The following is a 12,768-nucleotide window of genomic DNA, read 5'->3' as shown; positions in this document are numbered from 1 at the left end:
GAGGAAATCCTATACCTCCCTGGCCTTCAAAAGCATTGTCCCCAAGGTAAGTGCTGACCTGAAAAGTTGAACAGGAGCCTCCTGGGGAACAAGGGAGGAGGATGGCCCCTCTGCCACAGTGGGGGAAACTGCAAAGACTGGACTTCTTCCCCAGGGGCTCTTCTTCCCTCCTGTGCTCCTCTCTATCTTGTCTTCTGTGTTTACTGGGAAGAGGAGATGGTTCTATAGAAATAAACAAACACAATCAACAGATACAGAAACATATATGCCAATTCATTATATTTAAATGCAATAGTTAAAAACAAAAACAAAAACAAAACCCTGTTCTATGACTACAGCTGTCACAAGACAATTGTCTACAACTGTCCAAGGGGAGGGTCCTGAACCCTTGAAAACACTCTTGTGACCCACCTGAAAAATGATAACAAAAACACTATCCTCAATGGAAGCCAAGACCTGCAAGAGCATCCCGAGAGTGGGACAACTGTCAACGGCTATAAAGGGGCCTTCCCTGGAGCTGTGGTGATGGCTCTTCTTGCTGGGAAACAAGGCTTGAGGGCCACATCTGTATGATAAATACTGCTCTGAGACAACCACTCCACTGTGTGTAATCTTAAAACAACCCCAGTGTATTCTCTCTCATGTCCTGTGGGTGGCTGGGCTCAGCTGGGTGGTTGCTCAGCTCCTTGTGGTTTCTGCTGGGTTCACTCCTGTGGGTGCATCCAGCTGGGGGCCAGGCTGGGTTGCAAGGTCCTAGAGGATTCTCTCACACTCTGAGGCCCTGGTGCTGTTTGAGGGCTGGGGTGTCTCAGTTCTTCTTCCTGTGGCCTCTCAGTCACAACAGGTGAGTCAATACTTCCCTATAGCGTGGCAGCTGGGTTCCAGGAGGGAATATACCAGGAGGAATGGACTAGTGCTTATCTCTGCTTGCCTTACTCTCACAAATCACATGGCTAAGACTGGAATGAATGTAGAAAGCGGTCACACAGGGAGGAGAATGAGGGGAGGCTGGACCCACTGGGCACCCATGTACAGTCTATCACACACTGTTATGCAGCAGAGCACTGGAATCCTTTAGAGAAATATACAAAAATGCTCCTGGTGGTGGGATTCCCGACTGAGTGTCTATATACAGGCGCAGAAGAGAAAGCAGAATTCCATGCCTATGTGTAGAAGATGAAGGTTTGTTCATTGCCCCTCTCCATGGTGTCTGTCCATGGTGTCTGTCTGGCCATTCTCTGCCACAACTCTCGGTGAGGCAGGATCTGATGTAGAATGTGCAAGTGGGCTGCCAATGCCTGGAGTTTCCTGAGTTTGGGAACACAGGGAGCCTACTCTGATAAAGAGGGACAAATCCACTGTCAAGGTTACACTAAAGGAGATGTTGCCTTGTCACACTGATATAATTCAGGACAGCATCCAGCTTGGCCACTGCACACAAGTTGGTGCCAAGTCAATAGCTGGACTGAAGCTCATTGATTGGGGAAATGGGGCTTGCTTTGCCAGGACTGAGGGCTTGTGGGTTGGGGCAACATTTCCCTATTCAGCTTTCAAATCTCATTTTGACCCTCACTTCCCAGGAAGTCCCCTAGCAGAAATTACTCGTGATTCACATCCATATTCTCTCCCTCTCTCCTATTTCAATGGGCACTAGTCTTACTGATTTAGTGTCTGCAGTCCTGCTGCCCCATCAGCTCTGGGAATAGAAGAGTCAGGAATGTACTCCTCACTGTACCTCCAGTGCCTAGCACTAGCACTGCGGGTGCCAAAATTGAAGACAGACAAATGCTTTCCCTTCTTGCTGTCTGCCACCTCTCCCTTCCCCCGAATCACCATTTACTTTAAAACTGCTAACTAAAAAGCAAAAGACCAATGACCTTGGTCCTCTCTGACCAGGCCCCAGGTGAGAACTATGTCATAAGGGGCAGTGGCCACAGGATGTGGTGTTTGGCTGGAATGATGTAACCTCTGCCCTTTGACATTGTCATGTAACTGGGTTGTCAGCTAGAGCCCTAAATAATAAAATGCAAATAAAACCCCCATTCCTTGTAGAATGGGACCCCAGCCAGCTTCCCAATCTCAATGAGGATTCTTGAAAGTCAGATATTTTCCTGGGTCTCCTCCTATTCTGATTTTCTGCTTCCACTGAATCCTGGATCTTTCTCCCACCCATCTTTTGTATTTTAGCTGCCCTTTTTCTCTCTGTCTTTAATTTACCCAGAAAGATTCAGTTCCCTTACTTTATCTCTCCTAAACATAACTTATTGAAAGCCATTACAATACATATCTTACAAAGATTTAGTGTCTGTACATGGGGTAGGGGTGGGAGGATTGCATCATGAAATAACACAGCAGATAAAACAGACTGTTAGACATAAGTTTAAAGGCCTCTGTTGCCCACTTTCCTGAGCCCCCAAGCCAAGCTGGGGAATGTTCTCTTCTGTTAGCTGTCTGCTCAACTTCTTCTTGGACTCCTTCATCCCCCCGGCCCAACCTTTTCATCTCCACCCAGGCTCACCTACCCCACTCTCCCCAAAAACAAAGCCTATGTTTTTTTAAGTTCAGAGAACATTTTTTTTTCATTTTTTTGAAGATTTTTCCAAAGTTGTTGAGTTGTCACTGAAGTACACCAAAATGCACATATTTAAGGTATACAATTTTGTCAGTTTTGACATTCATATGCCCATGAAACTATCACCTCTCAAACTACATTGCCATCAGCCCCCAAAGTTTCTCTGTGCCCTTTAAAATCCATTCCTCCCTCCCCATCATCCCCAGGCAACCACTGATCTGCTTTCTCTATATGTATGTCAGTTTGTATTTTCTGGTGTTTTATATAAATAGAATCATACAGTATGTTCTTTTTTGCCTTGTTTCTTTCACTCAGTATAACGATTTTGAGACTTTTCAATGTTGTGTAATAGTTTGTCTATATTGCTCAGTACCATTCCATTGTATGGATGTACTACAATTTATTCATTCATCCACTGATGGATTTGAGTTTCTTGTTTTTTTGCTGCGTGCGTGTGTGTGCGCGCGCGCACGCGCGTGTGTGTCTATAACAAAGCTCCTATGAACGTTCACATTCAAGTCTTTGGGTTTCATGCTTTCCTTTTTCTTTGATAAATACCTATAAGTAGATTGGTTGAGTCATATGGTAGGTATATGCTTAACTTCTTAGGAAATTTCCAAACTGATTTCCAGAGCAGTTGTGACATCTTACACCTCCACCAGCAATGTATGACCATTTCAGTTGCTCTGTGTCCTCACCAACATTGGATACACTCAGTCATTTTAAAGTTAGCCATCTCATTGCATGTTTTTGTGGGGTGTATGTATGTGTGTTTTTAAATGCGCTTTGGTTTAGCCAACGCTTGGTTTCACTTATACCAAGGGAAGCATTTGCTAGGTTTATAGGGAATAAAACCAGATTATTTCTGTTGTTCTAGGATATTATTGATAATGTCCTCTCTTCACCTAAAAAGTGTCCTGGTTTGGATGATAAAACATATGTTTTCTCTGCTTCTAGCCCAAGTAGCCATGCTCCACGGCTGTTCTTCCACAGCCACATTGCCCATCAAGGCATTCTGCTCAACGAAGAGTTTTCTGTATTCTGCTCAATGAAGACTTTTCGCTTCTTTCAAAAAGTTTTACTGCTTGTCTTAAACAATTTTTTTCCTTGCGGCACCAGGATTTCAGTGCATGGCATAATGTAGCCCAGTGTTTGGGTGGGAGAGGATGGTAGGTAGGAAGGCATTTTTGCGATCAAGTGCAAATAGCTTGCCTAAAAATAAAGCCAATAAAGAGGATCGTGGAGCCAGAGATGGAAGCAGTCCTGCCATACCCTAACGACCCCATCATCACTTGGGTCGGATGCAACTAGACCTGAGGTAAGATTACTTACCTTAACTTTTCAACAAGGAACCAAGAAATACCCCCCCCTTTATTTTTTTATTTTTATTTTTGTTTTGGTCTAAGGTAGTTTGACTTGGTTTTCCTGACTAATATACATAGCAGGGGAATGTGCCTCAGAACAGTAGTAGCATTTTCCAAACCTGGGCTGCTGCTCATTTTACATCCGAAATACCTTCCGCCCGTGAGAGGTACTATTTTTGCTGACCCAGTCTTTGGAATTGAAACCAGATGCACTGGTCACATTGGTTGGGAATGAAACTTCAGAGAACACTAAACGGCCAGGGTCAAAGTATTCAACGATATCACTGCATGATTTGCTTAATCGAAAAGTCTAGCTCTGGGTATCCACTATAATGCAGCTGGCTCTTTAATCTTTAACCAAATTGTCATTTAGGAGTGTGATCCAAAAACTCTTCTGGGAAGAGTTTGGGAAGCAGCCCCCATTTCCCTCCTTCGTAATGATTAGACTTAATAATTACAGAAACTTATCCTTGTTTACTCACAGCGCTAAATGTGCAAAGGAGCAAACCTGTATTTGACCTATGCGAACACACAGGAGGGTGGTGCGTGCCCTCTGCTAGGAGCACAATGAGTCGCTGGCGTTATTAGAGGACGTCTCTCTGAGCGGAGCAAAGGTAATATACTGGTGGAAGAAAAGAAAAGGCCGAAAGTGGGGACAGAAATTAGGACGATCCCATTCAGTCTCCTCTGGAACGTTCTGCAAAACTCCGTGAGACGCTGGACCTACAGGGATGCCCTCTCAGGGATTGCCCCAGCCTTCATCCCCACACCTCAAAGACGAAAAGCAGCTGGGCAGATCTCGCCTCGGACAATCCTAAACAGCCTCTACCAGGCATAACCAGACCTAGGCCTCGGGCGGCAACCATGGTCCGGGGGCAGCTGACTTAGGACAGCCTCCCGGTGACCTGCCCTCGCCGGCACGGCAACGGCTCCGCCCCTTAAGCCCCTAAGTCCCGCCTCTGCGCTCCCGGGGCCTACCCCTGTGCTCACGGTCCCGCCCCCGCGTTTCCCCATCCCCTCGCGCCCGGGCCGCGCTCCCACACTCTATGACCCCACCTCTCGCACTCCAGGCCCGCCCCACGCGCTCCCGGGTTCAGCTCACCACCCATTTGTGCCAGGCCACGCCCCCACAACCATGGCTCCGCCTCTCGCACGCCAGTGCCGCCCTACGCGCTCTCAGGTTCGCTCTCCACCCTCTTGCGCCTTGGTTCCGCCCCCTCCTCCATGGCCCCGCCTCTAGCACTCCAGGCCCGCCCTTGCGCTCTCGGGTTCCTCTCTCCACCCACTGGTGCCAGGCCCCGCCCCTCATCCGGGCCCCGCCCCCGCGTGCCCTCGGGAGTCCCTGGGAGGAGTTGCCGCGCGGAGGAGGCGTGGCCGTGGTTCCTGCGGAGGCGCGAGCGGCGCGGCCAGGACTTTGGCTTTGACACCGACTGCGAGCGGGAGCCGTGCGGCTGGTGCTGCGTCTGGACTGGCTCTGGCGGATCCCGCGCCCGAGTTGGGCGCAGGACTTTTTGCCGGGATAAACGCAACTGCGGCGCCGCCGCAAGTCCTGGTGCAGCTTCGGCGGCGGATTTCGCCGCCGCTGCCGCCGCCTCCGAGCAGCCCTGCGGCTTCTATTCACTCTGGGAGACCGATGCTGAGTTTCTCCCATAGAAAGAGCCGGGACACGCAGACCGAGGCGGCGTAGGCGGCTTCCAGGGCCTGGTCAGTGACCCACACCCGCGCTGGCGCCTAGGCTGGAGGCAGGGAGCCCGCGCTGTCCCGGGCTGGGCTCAGGCTTCCGAGCCGCAGGTGGAAGAGGAACCGGCGCCCCGCGGAGCAGCCGAGAGGTGGGGCGCGGGGACCCGCGGCAGGTCGGGTGGGGGGGTCGATAAGCCCCTTCTCAGTGCCGGCACCGGGGAGCACGGACCTCCCAGGTTGCAGGTAGCGCTGTGTCAGATGCGGAGCGTGGGGGAGGTGGGGTGCCCCCCGCGTCTGTGTGAGCCCGAGTGTGGGTGACCCAAGTGTCGGAGTTGAAAGAGGCCTGGAGAAGAGGTGTGAAGCTGATGGGGTTAGGTCTTTTCCCAAGAGAAACGGCTCATAGCCTTTTTGGGCTCAGTGTGATAAAACCCGGACGTCCCCAGAGGAGAATCCACATGGGCCCAGCCTCACCGTGCCTGCGTTTTTTAAGGGTTCACGGGCAGCCACCAGTCCCTGACTCCTGGTTACTAACTCCAGCACTAGGTAGGGGGTGCTAATGCAAATTGCCTAATTCAATGGGTTTCTATGTTTATTATTTTCTAGGCGGCCAAGTGAAAGGTAATTTTGGACACGCCAGGCATGGAAGATTCGGTGTTTGTCTGTAGTAACCTCTTCAGTCCCTGAATCCTGCACCTTCTGTTTTTCTGTGCTTGTACGGCCTACTGGGCTTCCTCCCTAGCCAGAGAGCTCTTCTGCAGTGGTGAGGCCTTCCCGGGCACTTGATCCTGGCGGATCATGGGGAGCACCCTGGGCTGCCACCGCTCCATCCCCAGGGACCCCTCGGACTTGTCCCATAACCGCAAGTTCAGCGCAGCCTGTAACTTCAGCAACATCCTGGTGAATCAGGAAAGGCTCAACATCAACACTGCCACGGAGGAGGAGCTGATGACCCTGCCTGGGGTGACACGTGCTGTGGCACGCAGCATTGTGGAGTACCGAGAGTATATCGGTGGCTTCAAGAAGGTGGAGGACCTGGCATTGGTCAGTGGTGTAGGCGCCACCAAGCTGGAGCAGGTCAAGTTTGAGATCTGTGTGAGCAGCAAGGGCAGCTCCACGCAGCACTCTCCCAGTTCCCTGCGGCGGGACCTGCTAGCGGAGCAGCAGCCTCACCACCTGGCCACAGCTGTGCCCCTCACCCCACGTGTTAACATCAACACAGCCACCCCGGCCCAGCTCATGAGCGTGCGAGGCCTCTCGGAGAAAATGGCCCTCAGCATCGTGGACTTCCGCCGTGAGCATGGGCCCTTTCGCAGCGTTGAGGACCTAGTGAGGATGGATGGTATCAATGCCGCCTTCCTGGACAGGATACGGCACCAGGTGTTTGCTGAGAGGTCCAGGCCCCCATCCACCCACACGAACGGGGGACTGACCTTCATCGCCAAGCCTCACCCGAGCCCCACCTCCCTGAGCCTGCAGAGTGAGGACCTGGACCTGCCGCCAGGGGGGCCCACCCAGATTATCTCCACTCGGCCCTCCGTGGAGGCCTTTGGAGGCACAAGGGATGGGAGGCCTGTGCTGAGGCTGGCCACCTGGAACTTGCAGGGCTGTTCCGTGGAGAAGGCCAACAACCCCGGGGTGCGAGAGGTGGTGTGCATGACACTCCTGGAAAACAGGTGAGGACGGGAACCACCATGGGTGTTGGGTGTGAAGGCGACTTGTGCGTGGCCTCATCTATGGATGCAAATGAGTGGATTCTTTTGTGAGTAGGGAGGGTGCAAGAGTTTTTAATCAGTGTTCTTGAAGGCTCAACCAATATTGTCACCTGAGAATGGACTGTCCTTCTGCTCCAGAATTTTCTGAATACAGCTGGGCTTGTGGACCATGTCTTGAGCATGAGATATCTGACTGATTCATAATTTTGGGGTAAGCGGAGGTTGTGTTTTTGTTACTGATTTGGAGGATGCTGGGTCTACACCAAGTCAGGCACTCAGAGCATGGGAACTGGTGCAGTTTTGCATGTGAGAAAGAGCTCATTGGATTTTGTTTATTAATGGGAGGGAAAATCATATTTGTTCCATCAAATATGCCTATTTGTGCATACAAGATCATCTTAAAGGCCGAGTATTTGCAAACACATGCAAGTGTCTATATTTACCAAAATGCTATGAATGAATCACTCTCCATTCTTTTTCCTTATTTAACCTGGAGTTGGTTTTCAGCCCTACAACTGTGGCCCAAAATATGTGTAACCTTTTCTGTCCCATAGCCAGAAAAAAGCAAGCTGACGTGTGTGTGAAAATTGGCCAGATTTTCCCCATCTAAAGCAAAGAGTCTAGTAGGATAGGCTGTTACCACAGAGCGTTTACATTATTCACAATACTGCTCTCTGTAGGAATTTCTGTTAGCCTCGTCATAAAACAAAAACAATATTATTTTGGCAGTAACTCCTGCTGTTAGTAAAATAGCATACTGTATAATGTAATCAGGTGTGGGAAGGAAAGAAATATTTGTGATGGTCCCTTCCAGGTCATAAGAGCTGTGATCCTGGACTTGAGGCGTTTTGCCCCGCCACCCACCAGGGGTGCAGTGATGGTGGCTATTCGTTGATTTCCTTTGCACTGAGTTGTTGGTGAGGCTGGCGGCGGGGGCGGCAGTTTGGTGACACGAAGTGAACTCTCAGCGGGAAATCACAGTGCATGATGGCAGATCACCAGGAAAATTAGTGAGGAGAAAAGCAGGTCACAACGTTTCCTTGGCACTGACCCAGTGGCATGCTCTCGTCACTGAGAGAGGGACTCCACACTGGGTCAGGGAACCGGACTGGGGAGCCCTTGAATGCTCTGCCTGCAGTGCTGTGTCCTCTCTTTTACAGCCTAACTCACTCCTTTTGCAGAGTCTTCTTGTGCACAGGTGAGAGCTGGACTCGCGCCCCGGGAGACAGTTGTCAAGAATGGCTTGATAATTGTTGTCTTTATCCATAGCAGCATGGGCATGTGAATGGGAAATGAGGAGGGGAGAGGCAGGAAAGGACGCAGCTGCTTAATTCCTATTATGGTTTCTAGTGGCTCGATTTGGGAGGGAGGTGATGGATTTGGATCAAAAGTTGGTCCAGTGGGACTGACCAGCTAGGCAGCCCCTGCCCCCCAGTGGTTTCTAAAGTGTGGTCCCCCTGGCCCAGGGGATGAGCGACATCAGCTACTGACTCAGAAACTTTGTTTCTGTGTTTTAACACACCCTCCAGGCGGTTCTGATGCACACTAAAGTTTGAGAACGGTTGTACTAGGTGTTAGGCAATCAGCTGTCCCTCTGTCCCTTGGAAGCTCCTTCCCCTGGCAGGGTTAGTGAATTCATGCAGAACTTTGCAGGTACAGTCGGCCCTCCATACCTGTGGGTTCCACATCCATGGATTCAACCAACTGTAGATGGAAAATATTCAGGGAAAAAAAAGGTTGCGTCTATCCTGAACATGTTGAGTTTTTTCTTGTCATTCCCTAAACAATCCAGTATGGCAACTATTCATATAACATTTACATTGTATGAGACGTTCTAAGTAATCTAAAGATGAATTAAAATATACTGGAGGATGTGCATAGGTTATGTATAAATAATATGCCATTTTACGTCAGGGACTTGAGCATCATGGATTTTGGTATCACTGGGACTCCTGGAATCAGTCTCTGCAGATACCAAGGTACAATTGTCCTTTTTATTTTCCCCTTTGATTGTTTTGATTATCCTTCTAGTTATTCAACCTTGTGATATTCTTTCTGGCCAAGGCTTGAGGAGCTTATTCATCTTCTAGGACATATGAATGTGAAGGGTAGAGAATGGGAGAGTGAGCAGAGATGACTGGCCTCAGCGCTGGCTCCACCCTGCAGCCCACTGAGCAGGAGCCCTCACGACTCTTGTCCATTATGAAGGTGCTGGGGTTGTCCTGTTTTTTTCTTCTTTGGGTTTCCTAGAGAGATGACAATTTGCTGAAGACATTGAACTATTGTCATCAGGCAAGAGTACAGGAAAGGCTTACCCAAACCCACCTGTAAGTGACTGAGAAGGTGACCGGCACCATCACATTCTCACTCTTGGCCAAATGTGTTGGGGGTTGGTGGTTCTCTTTGCCCGGTCACAATGGATTCAGTATTCCAGACACTCCTAGCACATTGTTAATGTTTGGTAAACATGAACTAATGGATCAGGGCCTGATCCCCTACAGAGCAGGGTGAGTGCATTCCCTGTATGACTGTCCTAGAGTATCAAAAGCTGTCACAGAGTAGATGTGTCCTCAATGATAGCAGCACCCATTCTCCAAGGGCTATGTGTTCGTCCTGATTCACAGAAATCTCTCCCATTCCAGTTGTTCTCATATTAGTAAGAGGAAATACATTTAGTATGAGCAAGAATGGGTGCAGGTGATTTTCTGGGTGGCTCTGATTTACATCCATGTATACCTGTAATAAAAGAGTTTCCTAACTTTTGGGTATGCCTTCGTGCTTTCTAACAGCTTTCCCATTTATTTGATTTTCCTAGTAAGTCTGGGATGTAGGTAACACTGGCTTTTATTAATGATTCTTCATCTCTGGCTGAGGAAACTAAAATCAAATAAGTTAAATGACATGACTCTATCATGCAGCTCATTAGTGACTCAGCTGGGACTGGGACCCAGACCTTCTCACCTTAGACCTATGCCCTTTGCAAGCTTGCTGTGTTTTGTAAGCACAACACCTTTAACCTGCCTCTTGGTTAGACACCCATCCTCTGCCTCATCAAGGGCACTTGCTAAATTGTGAGCCAGTTACAGTTTCTTAAATTAAACCCATTGTAAAGGGATTTTACAGATACCCTTAGGCAGTTCCTTTGCAAAGGGAATAGTTGGCTCTTGATTTTTCTGTGAATTTGCTTTAGTAGGTGTGTTTTCTTAGGCTGAAGGGTAGCTGTCTGGGATGGGAGTTAGAGTCTTCTCTTAACCTTCTTACAGCATGGCTGAGCTATAAGAAACTGTTTTGCAAGTGAGGCGTGAGGTAGGACAGCATTAATTGATAATCATACAGTCACCAGGAGCCTTCAGGGATGCCATGCTGGTAGCACAGAACTGACAGATTTCATTAGATTATTTTGCCAAGTATCAGTCTGAGGCAATACTCTTCCTTGTTCAGTATTTATGGAGCAAGATTACAGGGGAATATTTTTGCTAAATAGGCTTGCAAAATTTGGAGACAGTCCACATCTGGATTGAAAATTGGTTAATTTTTCATTTTTACTTATTTATTTTTTACTGGGAAGTCATTCTGTTTTGAGAGTCTCTTTGGTTATTGAAAGTATAAACCCTCAGCAAGCTGAAAAATAATCTCCAAAGTAAATAAGAACATTTGACATCGCAGTTGCTCATTTTCCCTGTGGCCTACAGAAGAGGAGAACTTGAGTGTCAAAGTCTTTAGCCCTATAATGGCTTAAATCAGTTTTCTTGCCACATGTCTGTGGTATCAAAGCACAAGGTGGATTAGTGCCACACACTGATAGTGAAAAAAGAGATTTTGCTTTATTAGGCTTGATTAGTAGGATCAGTATAAACATAACCCATCTTGTCATTTGATTCATTCATTGAAAAATATGTATTGAATGTCTGCTGTGTGCATTTATAAGCTTATTTCAGGAATCAGCTTGGCCCTGTTACTTACCAAATTTAAGTCAATGTAGATTAGTTTGTGTGGCCCAGCCTCAAAACAGTCTAGTAAACCCAGAGTTTTGGGGCAAGTCACAGGGAGTGATTGATGCATGGTTGTATTTTTCTCATATGAACAATAGACTCACCCTGGGAGGTTGAAGGGTGGGTGGATGCAGCCAGATGTTACATTTGGGGACAGAATGCCCAGCAATCCTCTTAAAGTAGAAATTGTGAAATCCATTTTGACACTTGTGGAAACTGAGGCTCTGAGAGGTTAAATAGCATCTGTGTGGCCTTCAGAAATGTAGATATTGGAGTCAGGATTTGAAGTTTGTCTGCTTTCAAAGCAGAGGGATTAGGCCGGATTAGTCATGTCTTTTCCCAAACTCCATCCCCTTCCGCTGCCTCTCACTCCCAGCCCACCCACATTTCCTCCCTGCCTTTGGCTGGCCAGGTATCAGGGTCTTGGGGGAGAAGTAGGGCTTCCCTATAACACTGAGATTGTGTCCGGCCTCTGTTTTTTCCTATTTTTGTTCCTCTAAAGGATGGGGCTTGGGGCCAGAGGCAGAGCCAATCCAGAGGGTGTTAGGGCTCCTCCACCAAGCCCCTCAAATGTGAGTCTGTGACCTTGGGCCTGACTCCAAGATCAAGTTCCAGTTTTCTGAGCCAAGGAACTCTAAGTTGTTTCTAAATAGAAAGATGGTCAATAATAAGAGTGTTGTGGATTTGTAAGAGAAGACAGTGTGAATGCAGGGAACTTCCAATGTAGGCAGAACTTAGGGTTTCTTTCACTAAAGGGAAAGGTGTGACTTTTGTTTTAAAAGGAAGCTGGGCCCATTTTGGGTCTGATTTCAAGGTTCTTTGGGAGTTTGATGATGTTGATTTTCCCAGGGGCTATCCATTCCTTATTCACTCATTCACTCATGCATCCATTCATTCATTCAATTAGCAGATCTGTTTGGAGCTCTCACTAAGTACCAGGTTCTGTATCAGGCTCTGAAAATAAAGTGAAGACAAGACAAAGTCCCTGCACTCATGGAACTTCTGTTCTAGGTGGAGAGACAAACAGGTCAACACACAGATCAATCATCACAGATAGTGGTGCATGCTGAGGGTGATGGAGGTGAAGTAAAGAGAAGCCTATTTAGATGGGGGTCAAAGAAGGCCTCAGCTGAAAGCTGATGGATGAGAAGAAGCCAGGCATGGAACAAGCCAGGGAAAAGAATGCTCCATGGAGGAATTGGCAAGTGCAGAGGCCCCGAGAGTGCTGGTTCCAGACAGAAGGCCAGAGTTCTAGAGTGGTGGGTGGGTGGGGCTGCAGAGCAAGGCCAGGCCAGATCAGGTGGGGCCTGCAAGACTTCTCTTGTAACAGCAGAAGGAGGCCACAGAAGGTTAGAAGCAGAGGCTGAAGAAATGACCTCTTACCAGATAGTCTGACTGCTGGGGGGTGCTGGAGGAGGCGTGCATGGAGTGGGTCCTGGGAGTTGAGT

At 48.5% G+C, this 12,768-nt stretch overlaps 1 protein-coding gene across 1 annotated transcript in view; it reads left to right on the top strand.

Moving 5' to 3' along the window:
* Positions 1 to 5,348: 5,348 nt before the first annotated feature.
* The window catches only part of EEPD1 (endonuclease/exonuclease/phosphatase family domain containing 1), a 144,230-nt gene continuing 136,810 nt past the window's right edge, over positions 5,349 to 12,768 (top strand). The window contains exons 1-2 of the mRNA XM_015133721.3: positions 5,349 to 5,765; positions 6,220 to 7,289. Of these exons, the coding sequence (XP_014989207.1) occupies positions 6,412 to 7,289 (878 nt within the window). The 5' untranslated portion in view covers positions 5,349 to 5,765; positions 6,220 to 6,411. The remainder of the gene's footprint in view (positions 5,766 to 6,219; positions 7,290 to 12,768) is intronic.

The sequence above is a fragment of the Macaca mulatta genome, chromosome 3 (assembly GCF_049350105.2).
Source record: "Macaca mulatta isolate MMU2019108-1 chromosome 3, T2T-MMU8v2.0, whole genome shotgun sequence".
NCBI lineage: Eukaryota > Metazoa > Chordata > Mammalia > Primates > Cercopithecidae > Macaca > Macaca mulatta.
This window is presented reverse-complemented; position numbering and strand designations above follow the sequence as displayed.